The sequence below is a fragment of the Moschus berezovskii genome, chromosome 18 (genome assembly GCF_049115385.1).
Source record: "Moschus berezovskii isolate FMDL1 chromosome 18, NW_MosBer_1.0, whole genome shotgun sequence".
NCBI lineage: Eukaryota > Metazoa > Chordata > Mammalia > Artiodactyla > Moschidae > Moschus > Moschus berezovskii.
In genome coordinates this window covers 23,259,594-23,277,736 of record NC_142477.1, presented here as the reverse complement: position 1 = coordinate 23,277,736, position 18,143 = coordinate 23,259,594, and the positions used below count along the sequence as shown (strand labels likewise).

Here is an 18,143-nt window from a genome sequence, read left to right as displayed (position 1 = left end):
ATTTGGCTCAGGAGTTTGTCTCTTTAGACTCTCAAAAGTTACTTGTATTACCTACTTGAAAGGAAACATTTGCTGCAATGAAGAGAAGAACAAATTTACTGTAGTGTAGAGATTATGTATGGGAGGCAAAGAAATGGAAGAAAAAAGTTTAAACACACTATCCTCTTTGAGAAGCTTTGTAGTAAAGCCAGGGAGGCAAATAAATAAGAACATCATAAAACGAAGATTTTAATCGTTAGTTGGGAGATGGAAAGTGTGTTGATAGCAGATGGATAAAAAATCAAGAGACAAGAAACTGAGGATACTAAAGAGAGGGTAATTGAATTAAAAAGATGCTCTGAGGTAGAGATGACACTGTTTGAGATCTTGATTGCAGATGGAAAGAAAGAATTTATGATAATATGCCTCCTTCTTTAACAGAATCAAATAGGAGGGAGAATTTAATGTTTGCAGATAAGTTTGCAATGATCTAGCTGGAATATATGCATGGGAATGGGAAACAAGAGGATCCTTGCCAATTGAGAATTATTGTCTGTGTAAAGTAGGAAGTTTTATTGTTTACAAAACGAAAGGGAAGTGGTGGCTGGTGTGAATACACACATAATATAAAATACAAGTATATATTGTGCGATTAAGAACAATGGGGATCTTATCACCCTTCATGGCCTCAATTAATTTTAAGTTGCTTGTGAAAAATGAAGCCAAAATCATATGTGTGCACATGTGTGCACCTATATGTAATTAACATTCTCTATTCTATATTGCATACACACATGAACATACACAATAGGTATTTTCAAGGTAAGTGTTGTAATTGTGTTACGTGGTAATGTTAATACTAAAATAACCTTGATATTTCATGAGTCCAAATTATCTTCCACATTTTTCCTGAATTTATTTTTTAATATGGTCTATACTTCCTCTGGAGAAGACAATGGCAACCCACTCCAGTACTCTTGCCTGGAGAATCCCATGGATGGAGGAGCCTGGTGGGCTGCAGTCCATGGGGTCGCTAAGAGTCGGACACGACTGAGCGACTTCACTTTCACTTTTCACTTTCATGCACTGGAGAAGGAAATGGCAACCCACTCCAGTATTCTTGCCTGGAGAATCCCAGGGACAGAGGAGCCTGTTGGGCTGCCATCTATGGGGTCTCACAGAGCCGGACACGACTGACGCGATTTAGCAACAGCAGCAGCAGCAGCATACTTCCTCTAAAATCCAGTGTGTGCATTTATCAAATTTCTTAATCCTTCAGATTAGGATTATCCATTTTAGAGTTATTCCATTGCTATATATACAACGTTACAAACTATTGCAATTTGAAAATTAAGCTATATCACTCTGTGGATTTTAACCTTCAAGAGGCACTCATACAGATGGCAGGAAATAGATAAAACAGTCCTTTCGAACTTGTTCCTTATTTAATCTCTAAAGCAGCTCACTTGAGCCAGCAAGGCAGAACAGCTAATCTTCCCAAAGATCAAAATCAGCCCTGCTCTATAAATCAGTCTGCAGGAGCATCCGCACATTCTTTCTATATCGTGCCTTCATCAGAAAATTGCCAAGTTGAATTCACTGGTCCATGGTGCAGTACGTTGTAAATACACTTTGATAACTTTCATTCCTTGTTTAATGGACCCTGACAGGGTGGAAAGGGGAAAAGATAGGGATGAATGCAAGTTGATACATTCTTTCCTATGACATAAACCTCTGAGGCCAGGGATATGCTTTGTAGCATCCGCTCCAAGATTCAGTTCTTGTGGCCCCTGTGTCAATTTGCCTTCTTTATAGAAGCTATTCCATTTTTTGGCTTGTTTGTTTTAACTCAAGACTCCAGCCCAATTTTCTTTTATGACTTTCGGCAAATAGTATCTATAGTACCACTTTTCTTCCTCAAGTATACTTAATTGCAAAAACAATGCCTATTATTTTAAGTCCCAAATCTTAAACTTGATTTTTTTAGTCAGTGAAGGGCCGTGGAAAATACCATCTTTACCACTGGATGAAAAAGAAATTTTGGTCTTTCCATATAAGAGATGCATGACATTATCACAAATCTCTAATCTTCAGTTTTCTTATTTTTAATGTGCTACAAAGTGATTGTTACAGAGAGATGAAATGAAGTAAAACGGTGCTGTCAGTTGTGCCTGGCTAATAAGCACAGTGATACGTCAATACCTGCATTTCTTCTTTTCTTCTTTCTTCCTCTATTTGCACTGAATGTTAACTACACTTTCCAGAAAACTCCATGAGCTTATCTTACTGCCTTCATGTATTTCACGTTATCTAAATCACCTATAATCACATAAAGAATAGCACATCCTATGTATGGTTTTGTGAATGATGTCAATATTTTCTCATTGGAGCATAGCTGATTTACAATGTCAGATTAGTTTCAGGTGAACAGCACAGCGATTTCTATAGACAGTTAGATAGATCTATATATATATCTTCTGCAGATTTTTCCCTCAGTGGATATTACAAAATATTGAATATAGTTGCCTGTGCTATAAAGTAGGTCCTTGTTGGTTACCTAGTTATACATAGTAGTGTGCATATATTAATGCCATCTTCCTAATTTACCCCTCCTCATCCCTCTTCCCCTTTGGTATCGCATGCATAAACACCCTGGTGGCTCAGATGGCAGTCTTCCTGCAATGTGGGAGACCTGGGTTGGATCCCTGGGTTGTGAAGATCTCCTGGAGGAGGAAATGGCAACCCACTCCAGTATTCTTGCCTGGGAAATCCTATGGATAGAGGAACCTGGCAGGTTACAGTCCATGGGGTGGCAGAGTTGGACACAACTGAGCCACTAAGCACAGCACAGCACAAACTGTCATTCATGGCTGTTGGCAATCTACTTCCCCCTCTGTCTTCTGTAAGGATTTTTATCAAAATTCTAGTTTTGTCTTTGTAGCGTAACATTTCTAGGTAGGTTCCACTCACATAAATCCTTCTTTATTTATCTTCTCTGTTTTACATATCAAGGTAAGCATCTCTCTAGTTTTTCATTGTGCAAGTGTTAGTCACTCAGTCATGTCAGACTCTTTGCGATCCCATGGACTGTAGCTGACCAGGCTCCTCTGTTCATGGGATTTCACAGGCAAGAATACGGCAGTAGGTTGCCATTTCCCTCTCCAGGGGATCTTCCTTACCCAGAGAGGAACCCGGATCTCCCGCATTGCTAGTGGGAAAAAACCTGCAAATGCAGGAGATCTAAGAGATGCAGGTTCGATCCCTAGGTCTGGAAGATCCCCTGGAGGAGAGCACAGTAATCCATTCCAGTATTCTTGTCTGGAGAATCCTATGGAGAGAGAAGACTGGCAGGCTACAGTCCATAGGGTTGCACAGAGTCCGACAGGACTGAAGCAACTTAGCATGCATGGCATGCTCCAGCATTGCAGTCAGATTCTTTATCATCTGAGCCACCAAGGAAACGCCAGCAATTCTATATCCTTCTTAAATCTGCTAGACCCAGTAGAGTAGAAAGAACTTATTCTAATTAATTCATTATAAATGTACTGAAAAATCCCATGGACAGAGGAACCTGGTGGTCTATAGTCCATGGGGTCACAAAGAGTTGGACATGAATAAGCAACTGGGCATCGCACCAACATACTGATATTATCCAGGAACGTGCATCTACTGTGTGCTCTGTGTGTGTGCATCTCTGTCCACAGTAGTTGGTGCACATTTTATTTTTTCACAACTGGGTACCTTGTATTTTTTAAATTTTATACTATATATCATTTATGCCATTTTATTTAATAAAGGATCAGAGGTGGATAGTGAGAGTAAACATAAAAAGTTATAAAAGTATTGTTTAAATTAACCCTGAGAAAAAATAGGAAATATTTCCAACTAAAACCATACTACACCCATTCAAAATAATCAAAATTTTAAAATTTTAGTGGATTGTATTTACTGAATTTTTCTGTATCATTTTTTTGCATTGAGTGACAGAATAAGAATCAGGATGTTCTTTGCCATCAGATTGTAAAGTTTTGAGGCTGTGAGCCACAAAGTGCAATAAAAATATGGTGTACCAGCTTATTACAAATGCACACACTTCATACATAAGAAGAAATAGGTTTCTAATACTAATGAAGTATTTAAATAAAACATTCATTAGAGATTGTATTTAAAAATCAGTCAAACTATTATTTTTATTCTTGTAAGATTTCAGTATCTTGAAAGTGGTCCTTTTGTTCAGCCAGAAACTGAAGAGATGAAAGTTCAATTCAGTGAAATCTACCACTGTATTTATAATACCTTTAACAGAGGCCTGCTTTGTGGCAACTTTAGTTCTGATTCTTCATCCACAGGCATGGCTATGGAGTGATAGATTCATTGAAACTACTTTGACATTAGTTAACACTTTTTAACCTTGGAAGGAAAGTTATGACCAACCTAGATAGTATATTAAAAAGCAGAGAAATTACTTTGCCAACCAAGGTCCATCTAGTCAAGGCTATGGTTTTTCCTGTGGTCATGTATGGATGAGAGAGTTGGACTGTGAAGAAAGCTGATCGCCGAAGAATTGATGCTTTTGAACTGTGGTGCTGGAGAAGATTCTTGAGAGTCCCTTGGACTGCAAGGAGATTCAACCAGTCCATTCCAAAGGAAATCAATCCTGGGTGTTCATTGGAAGGACTAATGCTAAAGCTGAACCTCCAATACTTCGGCCACCTCATGCGAAGAGTTGACTCACTGGAAAAGACTCTGATGCTGGGAAAGATTGGGGGCAGGAGGAGAAGGGGACGACAGAGAATGAGATGGCTGGATGGCATCACCAACTCTATGGACATGAGTTTGAGTGAACTCCGGGTGTTGGTGATGGACAAGGAGGCCTGGCGTGCTGTGATTCATGGGATCGCAAAGAGTCGGACACAACTGAGCGACTAAACTGAACTGAACTGAACACCTATTCCAGTAATATTATTTGGGCTTCCCCAGAGGCTCAGTGGTGAAGAATCTGCCTGCAATGCAGAAGATTCAGGTTCAATCCCTGGGTCCGGGAAGATCCCCTAGAGTATGGCATGGCAACCCACTCCAGTATTCTTGCCTGGGAAATCCTATGGAGAGAGGAGCTTGGGGGTTACAGTCCATGGGATCACAAACAGTCAGACATAACTGAAAAGACTGAGCACTCAGCACTGTAATATTATTTAGTATTCTAGTTGGAAATTAATGATTTCTTGAAACAGCCTGATGAGTTGAGCTATCCACAACTTAAAAAAACTAAAATTAGAGCTACCATAAGACCCTGCAATCCCACTTCTAGGCATATATGTGGAGGAAAACATAATCTGAAAAGATTCATGCACCCCAATTTTCATTGCAGCACTGTTTATAATACTCAAGACATAGAAGCAACCTAAATATCCATTGATAGAGGAATGGATAAAGAAGATGTAGTACATATAGACAATGGAATATTACTCAGCCATTGAAAAGAATGAAATGACATCATTTACAGCAGCAGGGATGGACCTAGAGAATCTCATACAAGTGAAGTAACTCAGGGAAGGAGAAATATTGTATGACATGCCTTATATTTGGAACCTAAAATGAAATGGTACAAATCAACGTACAAAACTGAGAGAGAGACTCATAGAGTTAGAGAACAAACATGGTTTCCAAGGGGGAAGGGATAATTAGGGAGTTTGGCAAGGTTATGTACAATACACATTGCTATGTTTAAAATGGATAACCAACAAGGTCCTACTGTATAACACAAGGAACTCCACTCAACGTTATATGGCAACCTGGGTAGGGGGAAGGGATTGCAAGAGAAACATGTATAACTATGACTGAATTGTTTTGCTGTTCACCTGAAACCATCACAAAATTGACTATACCCTAATACAAAAGTAAAATTTCAAAATAACCAAATAATAGAATATGCTTTTTTTTTTTTCAGAAAATTCCAGGATTTGGCCATATTTTGCACAAGTGAAGTTCCTTTTTTTATTAAAATATTGGTATCAATCTCATTATTATTATCCCATTTCCATGATAGAACACATGGATCATGATGCAATATAATAATTGGATCAAGGAAAGGTCCTGTGAGTCACTTTTATTATGTAGGAAAGCAGAATTTTAAGATCTTCTTGGAGTCCAAGAAGAAGTGAGTCTTGCAGCAACTTGGCTAAATGCCGTTTTGGTATCTATCTATTTATGATGGTTGCATAGTTCCAGAGGAGGAATATATTAATGTGATTTAATGAATAGTAGAAGTGATTAATGAGAAACAATTAAAATGTTCCAAATATGTAGAGCTGGCTAGAAAATGATTGATGGGGAAGATGATAACTTATCTATAGGAATATGAATTGTGTTCTTATTAAAGAGGGAAAAGTTTGATTTTATAAGTAAGAAAGAGCAATGATATGTGAAAGTAATTACTAGGAGTAATAGGATAAAATTAAGAAATGAAAACTTAAGATGAAAATTGGAACCAATCAGTGATAGTGAACTGCATTAGAACATTGAAAAGTAACTAAAGAAAAGTAAGAGAAGCCCCACTGCCTGGGGAAGTTAGAATTACACCAGAATAAACAGTTCTAACTCACAGAGGTGACAGAAGGTTTTGCAACAAAAGAGTTTGAAGTGTTTCAGTTTTTTAGCTTTGTGAGTCTGAATTAAGGAGTTGTGAAAGTACTAAGAGTTTTGGTAGCCAGATTTAATGAAGTTATAATTAATGAAGCTAATAATTCACGTTCAATGTGATTATAAATACTTGGGAAGATGCAAGAATGTATCCTTTAATAGTGAGGAAATTTTATTCCACTAAAAATCTGGCAGAAAGTGAAGAAGAGCTAAAGAGACCCGGGGTGGATTCATGTCAATGTATGGCAAAACCAACTAATATAATATTGCAAAATAATTAGCCTCCAATAAAAAAAAAAAAAAGAAAGAGGAGAGTGAAAAAGTTGGCTTAAAGCTCTACATTCAAAAAATTAAGATCATGGCATATTTTCCCATCACTTCATGGCAAAAAGATGGGGAAAAAGTGGAAACAGTGACAGACTTTATTTTGGGGGGCTCCAAAATCACTGCAGATGGTGACTGCAGCCATGAAATTAAAAGACACTTGCTCCTTGGAAGGAAAGCTTGACCAACCTAGACAGCATATTAAAAAGCAGAGACATTACTTTGCCAACAAAAGTCTGTCTAGTCAAAGCTATGGTCTCTAAAGTAGTCATGTATGGATGTGAGAGTTGGACTGTAAAGAAAGCTGAGTGCCGAAGAATTGGTGCTTTTGATCTGTGGTGTTAAAGAAAACTCTTGAGAGTCCCCTGGACTCCTGGGAGATCCAACCAGTTCATGCTAAAGGAAATCAGTCCTGAATATTCATTGCAAGTACTGATGCTGAAGCTGAAACTGAAACTGCAATACTTTGGCCACCTGACGCAAAGAACTGACTCATTTGAAAAGACTCTGTTGCTGGGAAAGACTGAAGGCAGGAGGAGAAGGGGACAACAGAGGATGAGATGGTTGGATGACATCACCAACTCAACTGACATGAGTTTGAATAGGCTCCAGGAGTTAGTGATGGAGAGGGAAGCCTGGCGTGCTGCAGTCCATGGGGTCGCAAAGAGTCGGACAAGACTGAGTGCCTCAACTGAGAAATCTGTTCCTTGTTAGTCATCAAGTTGGAATGTTATATTACACCCTTTATATGCTAATTAGATTTCAGGCAGACTATCACAGTGCTTAAGAGCAAAACCTGTAGAGTTCCCACTGCCTGAATTCAAATCCCAAGTATATCTTAGGCTGTTACCCCTGAATAAGTTTCTTGACTTTTATGTACTTTGTTTTCTTCATTTGTAAATGGAAACGATTCTAACTCACAAGAGTTGTGATCATTAAATGAGTTAATATGTATTAGTTATTTAGTTCACACATAGGAATTAACTTCATATTTTAAAAATAACATAGAATTCTTCATCCTTCAAATGTAAACTATAAAAAAGCACTTTTCCATATGCTAAACAAAGCTATATTTGAAATTGAGGGAGGCTATTAATCACCCACCATGTACCAGGAATTATGCCAGATAACTAAAATGGGAAGATGAATTAGATAATATTCTCTCTCTTAGAGAAAACTGAGTAGACATGATACATTGTTATAATACAAGATGTCAAATGTTAATGGTAAGGTTTATTTAAGTTGTTATAAGAACTCAGATATAAGAGGGCAAATTTTTCAAAGGTGGAGGACAGCCTGGAAATATTTTCATGGGAGATTTGTTTTAAGCATGCATGAATACTTCCCATATACTCAGGAAAGTAAACATGAGTCCCAGTCTTTATATCCAATTGAAGTGTCCTTCATATATGGAGATCAGAGACAATTTTGAGCGTTAAAAATGAGGAAATATTATACCTGTGAATACATAACATGATCTGACCACAATAGTTGTTGCACGAGTCACCTGAAGTTTTCTATGTTTCCTCTGAAATATAACTTTATGACCCAATAGCTATAAAGCTAAGAGTTTGTAACACCAGACTTAGAGGCTTATCCGTCAGGTGGTTGAATTAGAATGCAAACTGGATTCCCAACTGTGCTGGGGTGTCTTTCCCAAGTGTGCCAGGGCAGTCACAGAAACTGAAAAACAATTTGTGAGGGACAATTTATAGGCCCTATAAACCCGAGCACTGCCAAATTTCAGACTCCCACGTCCCCAGAACAGCAAGAGAATACATTTTTGCTGTCTTAAACCACCCAGTGTTTCTGTTACGGCCGCTCACAGCAACTAATGCAATGGCATGCATACAAAAAATAATAAACTAATACAAATATTAAGCAACCTCTTGTCACCTGTAGAACCATTCTAGTAAAACAAAGCACATCACAAGTTGAATTATTTCAGAAATGGTTCAGCGTCAGAAAATCAATTATATTAGGGTATCAAGGATATTATGGAGAAGGAAATGGCAACCCACTCCAGTATTCTTACCTAGAGAACTCTGTGGAAAGAGGAGCCTGGTGGGCTGCTGTCCATGGGTCGCACAGAGTCAGACACGACTGAAGCAACTTAGCATGCGTACATCCATTGGAGAAGGAAATGACAACCCACTACAGTATTCTTGCCTGGAGAATCCCAGGGACAGAGGAGCCTGGTGGGCTTCCATCTATGGGGTCACATAGAGTCGGACACGACTGAAGCGACTTAGCAGCAGCAGCAAGGATATTAATAAATATCAAGGATATGCCAATACATATCCTTGTTATAGTTCCTAGTAATTATATATTGCTAGTATATTTGATTACTAATTATGATTATCAATATTGCATCATATTTAGCATAGCTAGATAAAATACTAAAATTTTAAAAATTAAAGTTAGCTAATTAATTTCTCATTTCATAAATCACAGTTTCCTGGCATAAGTATATCCTATTTGGTAATTGACACATATGATATTAAGATTATTTTAATTTACTAAATTTGTCAACAATAGTCATCAGTTCAGTTCCATTCAGTTGCTCAGTTGTGTCCAAATCTTTGCAACTCCATGGACTGAAGCATGCCAGCTTTCCCTGTCCTTCAACAACTCCCAGAGCTTGCTCAAACTAATATCCATCGAGTCGGTGATGCCATCCAATCATCTCATCCTCTGTTGTCCCTTTCTCCTTCTGCCTTCAATCTTTCCCAGCATCAGGGTCTTTCCCAGTGAGTCGGTTCTTCGCATCAGGTGGCCAAAGTATTGAAACTTTAGCTTCAGCATCAGTCCTTCCAATGAATATATTTGTTAACTGTGAGCATCAATGATGACGTAGTTTTGGTTCCTGACTCTAAGAACTTGTACCGCAACTGAGACCAATCTAGGGAATTAAGGCCAAGGCAAAAAAAAAAAAAAAATGAAAACAGAGTCAGTCAGATAGAGTTCCTGGAATATTTCTCCTTAAACATTAAGATTATGTTAGTAATCTCCAGTAGAACACCTTTCCCTTAGTTCTCATCTTAAACACTGAACTGGTAATCCAGACTTACAGTTTTGAGAAGAAAGAAAGAAAAAAGAATCTTGGCGTCGGTCTGATATTTTGTCAAATGGGATAAACTGTATGCAAACTATAGACCCTCACCCCCCACACCAAATATCTTGGAGAGGCAAAATCTAGGAGTAAATAATGGTGAACATTATCAAAGACTGGAAGCTCATCTTTCCAAGAGTTGTCAAGTGGCTCAAAAGGGTTGATAGTTTTAATCTTCTGTCCAATTCAAATGGCAGAATCCTGCCCCCAAAAACTCCAAGCATGGGCAGTTGAAATTTTAACATAGTATAGCTTGAAAAGGTTATTTATCATGCTCATAAACAATCTCTGTTTCTATAATTGCCCTAATCAATTTCCTACTATGCCTCACGCATATGAACTTGTTCTGTATCCTTTTTTTTTTGGTTGCTGTTTTAAGATAGGAAAAGTGTGTGTTTTGTATACTCTAGGTTAAACATGTCTTTCTTTTGCTTTCTTTGGTATTTTTATAAACTGAGTATGTTTCTAAATTTTTTTCCTTCATCTTTTAATCAAAACTAGGTGTTAGATGAATAGATTTCACTGTGCTTTGTCTATTGTTTTTATTTCATTTTAGTCTATAAGTAGTCTATTTTTAGACTACTTTCACATAATAAAAATAAAAATCTTGTAACTATGAAAAATGATACCCTTAGATTTCTAACTAATTTCCTGGGAACAAAAGATTACTAAGAAATTACTGAGTGATCTATTTACAGTGTGTGAACAATACGTACTTGAACGGCATTACCAGGATTTACAGTAAATGGAAAAAAATTATAATCCTAATTCTTTCTCTATATACTATTGTATATTCTTTGTTTTAATACAAAACCAAGAATTAACATACTTTATTTTGTATACATAATGCAAAAAAAAATCCTCCAAAAGTGTAATTTATTTCCAGTTTCTCTCATTTGCAATTAGCACTGCAGTGTTTTCTTTATAAATGAGGTTATTAAAACTATTTCCATGTGTGTTATTAATTCATCTGCTTCTGAAATTTTGTCGTGATCCAAAATATCCTCTCTTTCCTTAGTGACTTGAGATTGGTCCTATCCATCCATCCGCCAGACCTGACAAACAAGTCCTTTAAAATGATTATCTCTTTCTTGGGGTACTTAAATATATATGAGATAATCATAAACATGAAACCATGTGTTCACATAAAAACCTGTACCTTAGCAGTAGGTAGGCCAATGTTAAGATAAATGACATCTAACTTGCCAGGGGATCTGCTAAAAATGGAAAGAGAGATGCCTGTTGTATTGGATGCACAGCTTGATAATATGTGATGGGATAGAGGTGGCTAAAATTATTTTCACAAGTTGCATTGGAAGTCTTTCTGACTCTCAGTGAACTTTAGTCATTATGAAGTCTACCTGATGCAGTGGGTTAAGTCTAAAAATTTATATTGCTTTTCAACAAGTAGTAAACCTGCCAAAGGTATTGCTTTCCATGAGCCAAATATCTTGATTCTGATAGTCCCTGCTCCTCTGTGCCAAGGGGACCATATCCATGCACCTAATTCTTGATAGGCAGCAATTGTGTACCATTTTGAGGAGAGGCCATTTAAATTTGGATGAAACTTGTTGAATTACTCCAAAACAGATTCTTACTTACTAATGTTAAGGAGAAAGGAGTCAAGAAAAGAAAACTGCAGTGGATCTGTGGGTCCAACTAAAAGTCATGCAAGTCCCCAAACAAGACAGCTGTTAGATACACTGGCAGTTCATTTCAAGCTTTAATTCTCTGACAAGGAAATGACTCCCACTTGGTGAACTGCAGATCAATTAGCCTTTCTTTAAAATTGTTGTTCTGTCCGATTCTTTGCAACCCCATGGACTGCAGCATGCCAGGCTTCCCTGTCCTTCACTGTCTCCTGGAGTATGCTCAAACTCATGTCCATTGAGCCGATGATGCCACCCTACCATCTTGTTCTCTGTCATTCCCTTCTCCTCCTGCCTTCTATCTTTCCCAGCATCAAGGTCTTTTCCAATGAGCCGACACTTTGCACCAAGTGGCCAACAAATTAGAGCTTCAGCATCAATCCTTCCAGTGATAGTTTGGTTTCTCTTCTTTAAAATATATAAATCTAAAATGCATAATACTTTGCCATAGATAAATGTATATGTATTTTACATATGGTTCACTTTAAGAATTTGAGTTTTTAACATTTTTAATATTTAATTTTGTCTTATAAAAACTTGCAAAATAACATAATGACAATGTCTTATTTATCTCCCTGAGAAGTATTATTTGTTCTAGGTTGTTATTATTTTGTTTGGAAGTTCAGTCAGTTCAGTTCAGTCATTCAGTCACATCCAACTTTTTGTGACCCCATGGGCTGCAGCACATCAGGCTTTGCTGTCCATCAGCAACTCCTGGAGTTTACTCAAACTCCTGGAGCTTACTTGAGTTGGTGATGCCATCTAGCCATCTGATCCTCTCTTGTCCCCTTCTCCTCCTGCCTTCAATCTTTCCCAGCATCAACGTCTTTTCAAATGAGTCAATTCTTCGCATCAGGTGGCCAAACTATTGGAGCTTCAGCATCAGTCCTTCCAATGAATATTCAGGACTGATTTCCTTTAGGATTGACTGGTTGGTTCTTCTTGCAGTCCAAGGGACTCTCAAGTCTTTTCCAACACCACAGTTCAAAAGCATCCATTCTCTGACACTCAGCCTTCTTTATGGTCCAACTCTCATATCCATACATGACTACTGGAAAAACCATAGCTTTGACTATTTGGACCTTTGTCAGCAAAGTAAAGTCTTTGCTTTTTAATATGCTGTGTAGTTTTGTTATAGCTTTTCTTCCAAGGATCAAGTCTTTTTAAATGTGTCCAGTGCAAAAATGTGTATTTACTATTTTGTATCCTAAAATAGACCATATATTCTCTTGTGCAAAACACCAAGATGATCTACTTCTTCATTATTGTATTTGAAGTGAAATTCATGGCTCCTGAAAAATATATTAATGGAAGATACATAAATATTATCTGGATGATTTTTTTAAGTAAGAAAAAATAACTAGAAAGATACAGGGAAACTATTAATGCTGATCAAAGCTAAAAAGATAAATGGTATAAACAAGAAGAATATCATACATCAAACCTGGACTGGTGATTCGTTTCACATATGATAATATACATGCTTCAGTGCCATTCTCCCAAATCATCCCACCCTCAGGACTGGTGCACTGGGATGTCCCAGAAGGATGATATGGGGAGGGAGGTGGGAGGGGGGTTCAAGATGGGGAACGCATGTCAATGTGGATTGGGGTGGATTCATGTCAATGTATGGCAAAACCAATACAATATTGTAAAGTAATTAGCCTCCAATTAAAATAAATAGATTAAAAAAAAACAAGCAGAATACGACAATTGAAAAAACAAAGTTGATCAAAATATCATAATAAGGGAAATGAAAACCAAAATAAATATACAAAATGGTATTACAAGCAAAAAAAGTAAATAATTACAATTAAAACTATAAAAATGAACTTTACAAGTGTGTATAAAACCTTTTGCTAAAATTTCAAGATAATGTTAATTGAAAACTTAAACATTTGTCAGATTTTAAAAAAAGATATCAAGTTGAAGACCAGCAAGGTAAAAATAAGATGATGATAGATACTAATCAATGGTACAAGATAGATTAAGTACAAAACAAAACAAAAAAATGTACTTTTTCAACTTAGCAGATTGGTAGCAAACGTTCCCCCATTGGTTCAGGAGTAAAGAGTACACCTGCAATGCAAAAGATGCAAGTTCCCTTCCTAGTTTGAAGAGATCCCCTGGAGGTAGAAATGGCAACACACTCCAGTATTCTTACTGGGACAGTCCCATGGACAGAGGAGCCTGGTGGGTTCCAGTCCATGGGGTCACAAAGAGTTGCACACAACTGAGAGACTGAACATGCACACAGCAAATATTTTAAAAATTAATGATTTAAGTCAAAGAGGAGATAGAAAAAAGTTGCTTGAAAAGATTCCCCAAAAAGCAATATTAGATTGACTGAGGGAAATACTCTTTTGTCCCTAATTATCATCATATTTATGGCTGTGAAAAATCACTATTGTTTCAGACTTGAATTCCCATGATTTCTGCTTTAGATATTACTACTAAGACAAACTTCATAGTTTGTTTATGAGTGGATAAATAGACCTAAGTATATCCATGTTTGTTTGTTTCAAAAATGGAAAAGGAAATATTTGTTTGAAAAGTGATGGGAGTCATAATATTGGAAATCTTATTTTTCCCCTACAGCCACTGAACTATGAGAAAAAGAAGTCATACACCCTCAACATAGAAGGAGCCAATACACACCTTGATTTTCGCTTTTCTCACTTGGGTCCTTTTAAAGATGCTACCATGCTGAAGATCATTGTCGGGGATGTAGATGAACCACCGCTATTTTCCATGCCTTCCTATGTCATGGAAGTCTATGAAAATGCCAAGATTGGGACAGTTGTTGGCACAGTTTTGGCCCAAGATCCTGACAGTGCTAATAGCTTAGTAAGGTATGGTATACTTTCTCCTTTTAGACATATAAAGATTTTATTGTCTCTGATAATAATTTTAAATGGATAAATAATATTTAAAATGTTTCTTTTCCATGTTATTTTCCATTAATACAATTCAATGATAGTATCACCTGTTTCATTAACTGAGTAAAGAACAGATGGATTTCTGTCAAATTTAGCATACATGTGGCTATCTTTATGAATATATTGGTGACTACACAGATGATTTTTTTTCATTGGATAATAGATGGGAGCATTATTTACTGGAAAAATTTATAGAGAAATATTTAACTACAGAATAGAAACTCTTTGGTACCTTAGTAATAGGGAATATAAATACAGTGAAAAAAAGGTGAGCATTTGGGAATCGCATTCATCTCTGAGTCCTTGTTCTGTCATAATGTGGTAAACCTTTAGGAAATTATCTACCCTTATTTCTAAAAGAAGAACACTAATATCTATCTCTTAGAGTTATTATGATTATTTATCAAGCAATGTGCTTTAAGTTCCAAGACAAGTGGCCTGCACCTAATAGCCTCTCAATAAATGCTAACTGGTCCAGGGCAGGTTCAATTCAGTTCAGTTCAGTCGCTCAGTCAGGTCCAACACTTTGTGACCCCATGGACTGCAGCACACCAGGCTTCCCTGCCCATCACCAACTCCTGGAACTTAAGGCAGGTTAGAGACTCACCTCTAATGACAGGAAGACCAATGTGAGAATTCTGGTGACCTGATTTACTAGCTGTGTAATCTTATACTGTCATTTAACCTTGCTAACTCTCAATATCAAATAAATGAATAAGAAATAATAATGTTGCATGAATATGTTGACAGAATTAAATTACATTGACAGAAAGTACGTAACACAGTAAGTGCTCACTAACATTATTGTGGCATGTCAAGCATAGAGATAATTAAAGCTTTCCTTGCATAATCAGAGAGATTTGTATCTTAATTACGGTAAAAATCAAACTATGCAAATATATAAAACTCTTTAGTTACCTTGTATATATACCCTTGGATAATTCTAAAGCCCTAGAAAGTCTGAAATCCTTAACAAATCTGTCTGCTTTTTCCCATCAAGGTTATATTCTCACTCTGTTTAGTTCTCATCCATTTTAACAAAAGCTAGTATGATAAATAGTATCCTCAGAATCTATGAGATCTTTGTCTTTGTAAAGGGTTTCAATTTCCTGTTATATAAGAATGATTGTTCTTAAGTTTAAAAGAAATGACCAGAACACTCACACATGGAGAGAAACAATGTTCAGAGCACAAAGTTATGTATTAAACAATTCCGTTTCATCTGTGAATATGGCAAAATCACCGTTAGTTGATAACCCTTCTGTCACACTGAAAGCAAGAACTCAACATTGCCAGAAGCAGGATAGGCAAAGTATACAAAACAAATGAATGAACTCAGTTGTGAACATTGATCTTTAATTAAGGGTTGCAAGCAGAAGTTGATGTGCTTCTTTGTCCAACCACAGGAAAACCCGCTTTGCTTCATCATTCCATAGAAGGACATATGCACTTCATAAGGAAAATGTGTCTTTAAAACTAACTACATTAAAAGCTGGCATTATAAAGTATGTAAGTGTTACTCACTCGGTCGAGCCCCACTCTTTGTGACCCCACGGACTGCAGCCCACCTGGCTCCTCTGTCTGTCACATTCTCCAGGCAAAGCTACTGGAGTGGGTTGCCATTTCCTTCTCCAAGTTTTATAAAGGATACTTACAAATCAGTGGTCATTTACCTAAAGGAGCCAGCATCTTTTGACAATAAAAATATTTCATGCTGTGAGTTTGATGTTAAAATATTTGATAAAGGTGGGTAAGACTTTCTTTTAAAACTAAAGCTTGATATCAATGATACATTCTATATTTGTAGTTAAAAGCAGCAGGAGGTACGTGGAATTTAAAGTGATATCTAAAGCACCATTTCATATGCAAATATTACAATATTCCTCATGATAAAGAAATTAAACACCCACACACAGAGCAGCTTGAAGTCCAGTGGAGAGAGAGAATAAAGATCTAATACAAATGCAGGGAACAAGTGTGCCTGATATCTTCTAGAGGGAATGAGTTGAGGAAGATTGAATTGAGGTTCAAAACCCAGGTTAAGGATTAGACAGGAGAAGAATAGGGAAAATAACTGCAGTTTGTTGTGTACACAACGAGCTTAGGTTACCTGTGTGGGAATGGCAAATAATGAGGTTGTAAAAAGAAGCTCAAGAGAGATTGTACAAAGGCTTTGCACTAAGCTAAATGTCTTGGAAATTTATCCTGACAGCAATGTCAGTGGGCGAAAAAGAGAAATCAGAGATGCATGAGTGAGTTTAATAAACACAGTGATAGGAAGATGTACATTTCAAAATAAATAATGGATTTTCAAAATGTCAAAATGCTGTGAAGGGAGGAATGTATGTTCCCAAAAGATAGGCCAAAGGAGGAAACATTGAGATCAGTGACAGACTTTCTCTCAGTGTTGTTTCTATATATCCCAATAAACAAATAAAACACGGATTCCACATAAGACAGTAGTTATCCAATGACAAAATCCCCTTTTGTTATTTAGTTACTAAGTCATATCGAATCCAATTCCTTTGAACCCCATGGACCGTAGCCCACTGGGCTCCTCTGCCAATGGGATTTCCCAGGCAAGAAAACTGGAGTGTGTTCCATTTCCTTCTCCAGGGGATCTTCCTGACCCAGGGATGGAATCTGTGTCTCCTGCATTGGCAGGCAGATTCTTTATCCCTGAGCCGCCTGGGAAGCCCCAAAGTACCCCCTACCTGGGGACATTTGGCAATGTCTGATTAAGTGTTTGGTTGTCAGAACTGAGGGAGGAATATTATTCTCATTTGCAGGCAGAGGTCAGGGGTTTTCCTGAACATCTTACAACTCACAAGTGAGTCCCCACAAACAAAGAATTTTCTGGTCCAGAATATCAATAGTGCTAGGTCGAAAAACCCTCACACAGAATAAACCAAACTGGGTAGTATGCTGGTAAAATTGGGGTGCTAATTATACTCATGGCAAATGTTGAAAAATATTTTGGGACAATGCATACCAGCATGTGTGTTTCACATATATGCATATTCATATGAATGTTTCAACATATACATTTTATTTAGCAAAAATTATTTATATATATATAATTGTTCCATTTATAGTGCTGTTTGCCTCTGTAGTTGCTCTATATTATTGAGGGCATTTAATTGAACCCCAGGTATGTTACACACATATGCCCAGTTGTTGCTATGCAAAAGTGATGGGTATATGTCTCTAAATGCAGATATTGAGAAGCACAGATCCATTAGAATGTACATTTTTCTTTCTGCTCTGTTTTGGTTAGACAACTAAAATGAATCCTTCCGAAGCTGTCTTAAAATAATCAGACTGCATAGCTGGTGTTTGGGGGCATAATTTACATAACATTTGTTCTTGATTTTAATAAAAATGTGTCATTCACATGGGCCTCTAGGTGCTAACAGGGAATAAAAAACAGAAAACATTAACAAATACAAAAGCAATCCTTATTCTTCTACCTTTCCCAGGGACCAAATGTTTGTACTAATT

The 18,143-nt window shown here is 37.1% G+C and overlaps 1 protein-coding gene across 3 annotated transcripts in view; it reads left to right on the top strand.

The window, feature by feature from the left end:
* The window catches only part of CDH18 (cadherin 18), a 408,681-nt gene that overhangs the window by 297,574 nt on the left and 92,964 nt on the right, over window positions 1-18,143 (top strand). For all 3 annotated transcript variants that reach the window (XM_088827640.1, XM_055422239.2, XM_088827639.1), the window contains one exon: window positions 14,302-14,555. In XM_088827640.1, coding sequence (XP_088683766.1) covers window positions 14,302-14,555 — 254 coding nt within the window. The remainder of the gene's footprint in view (window positions 1-14,301; window positions 14,556-18,143) is intronic.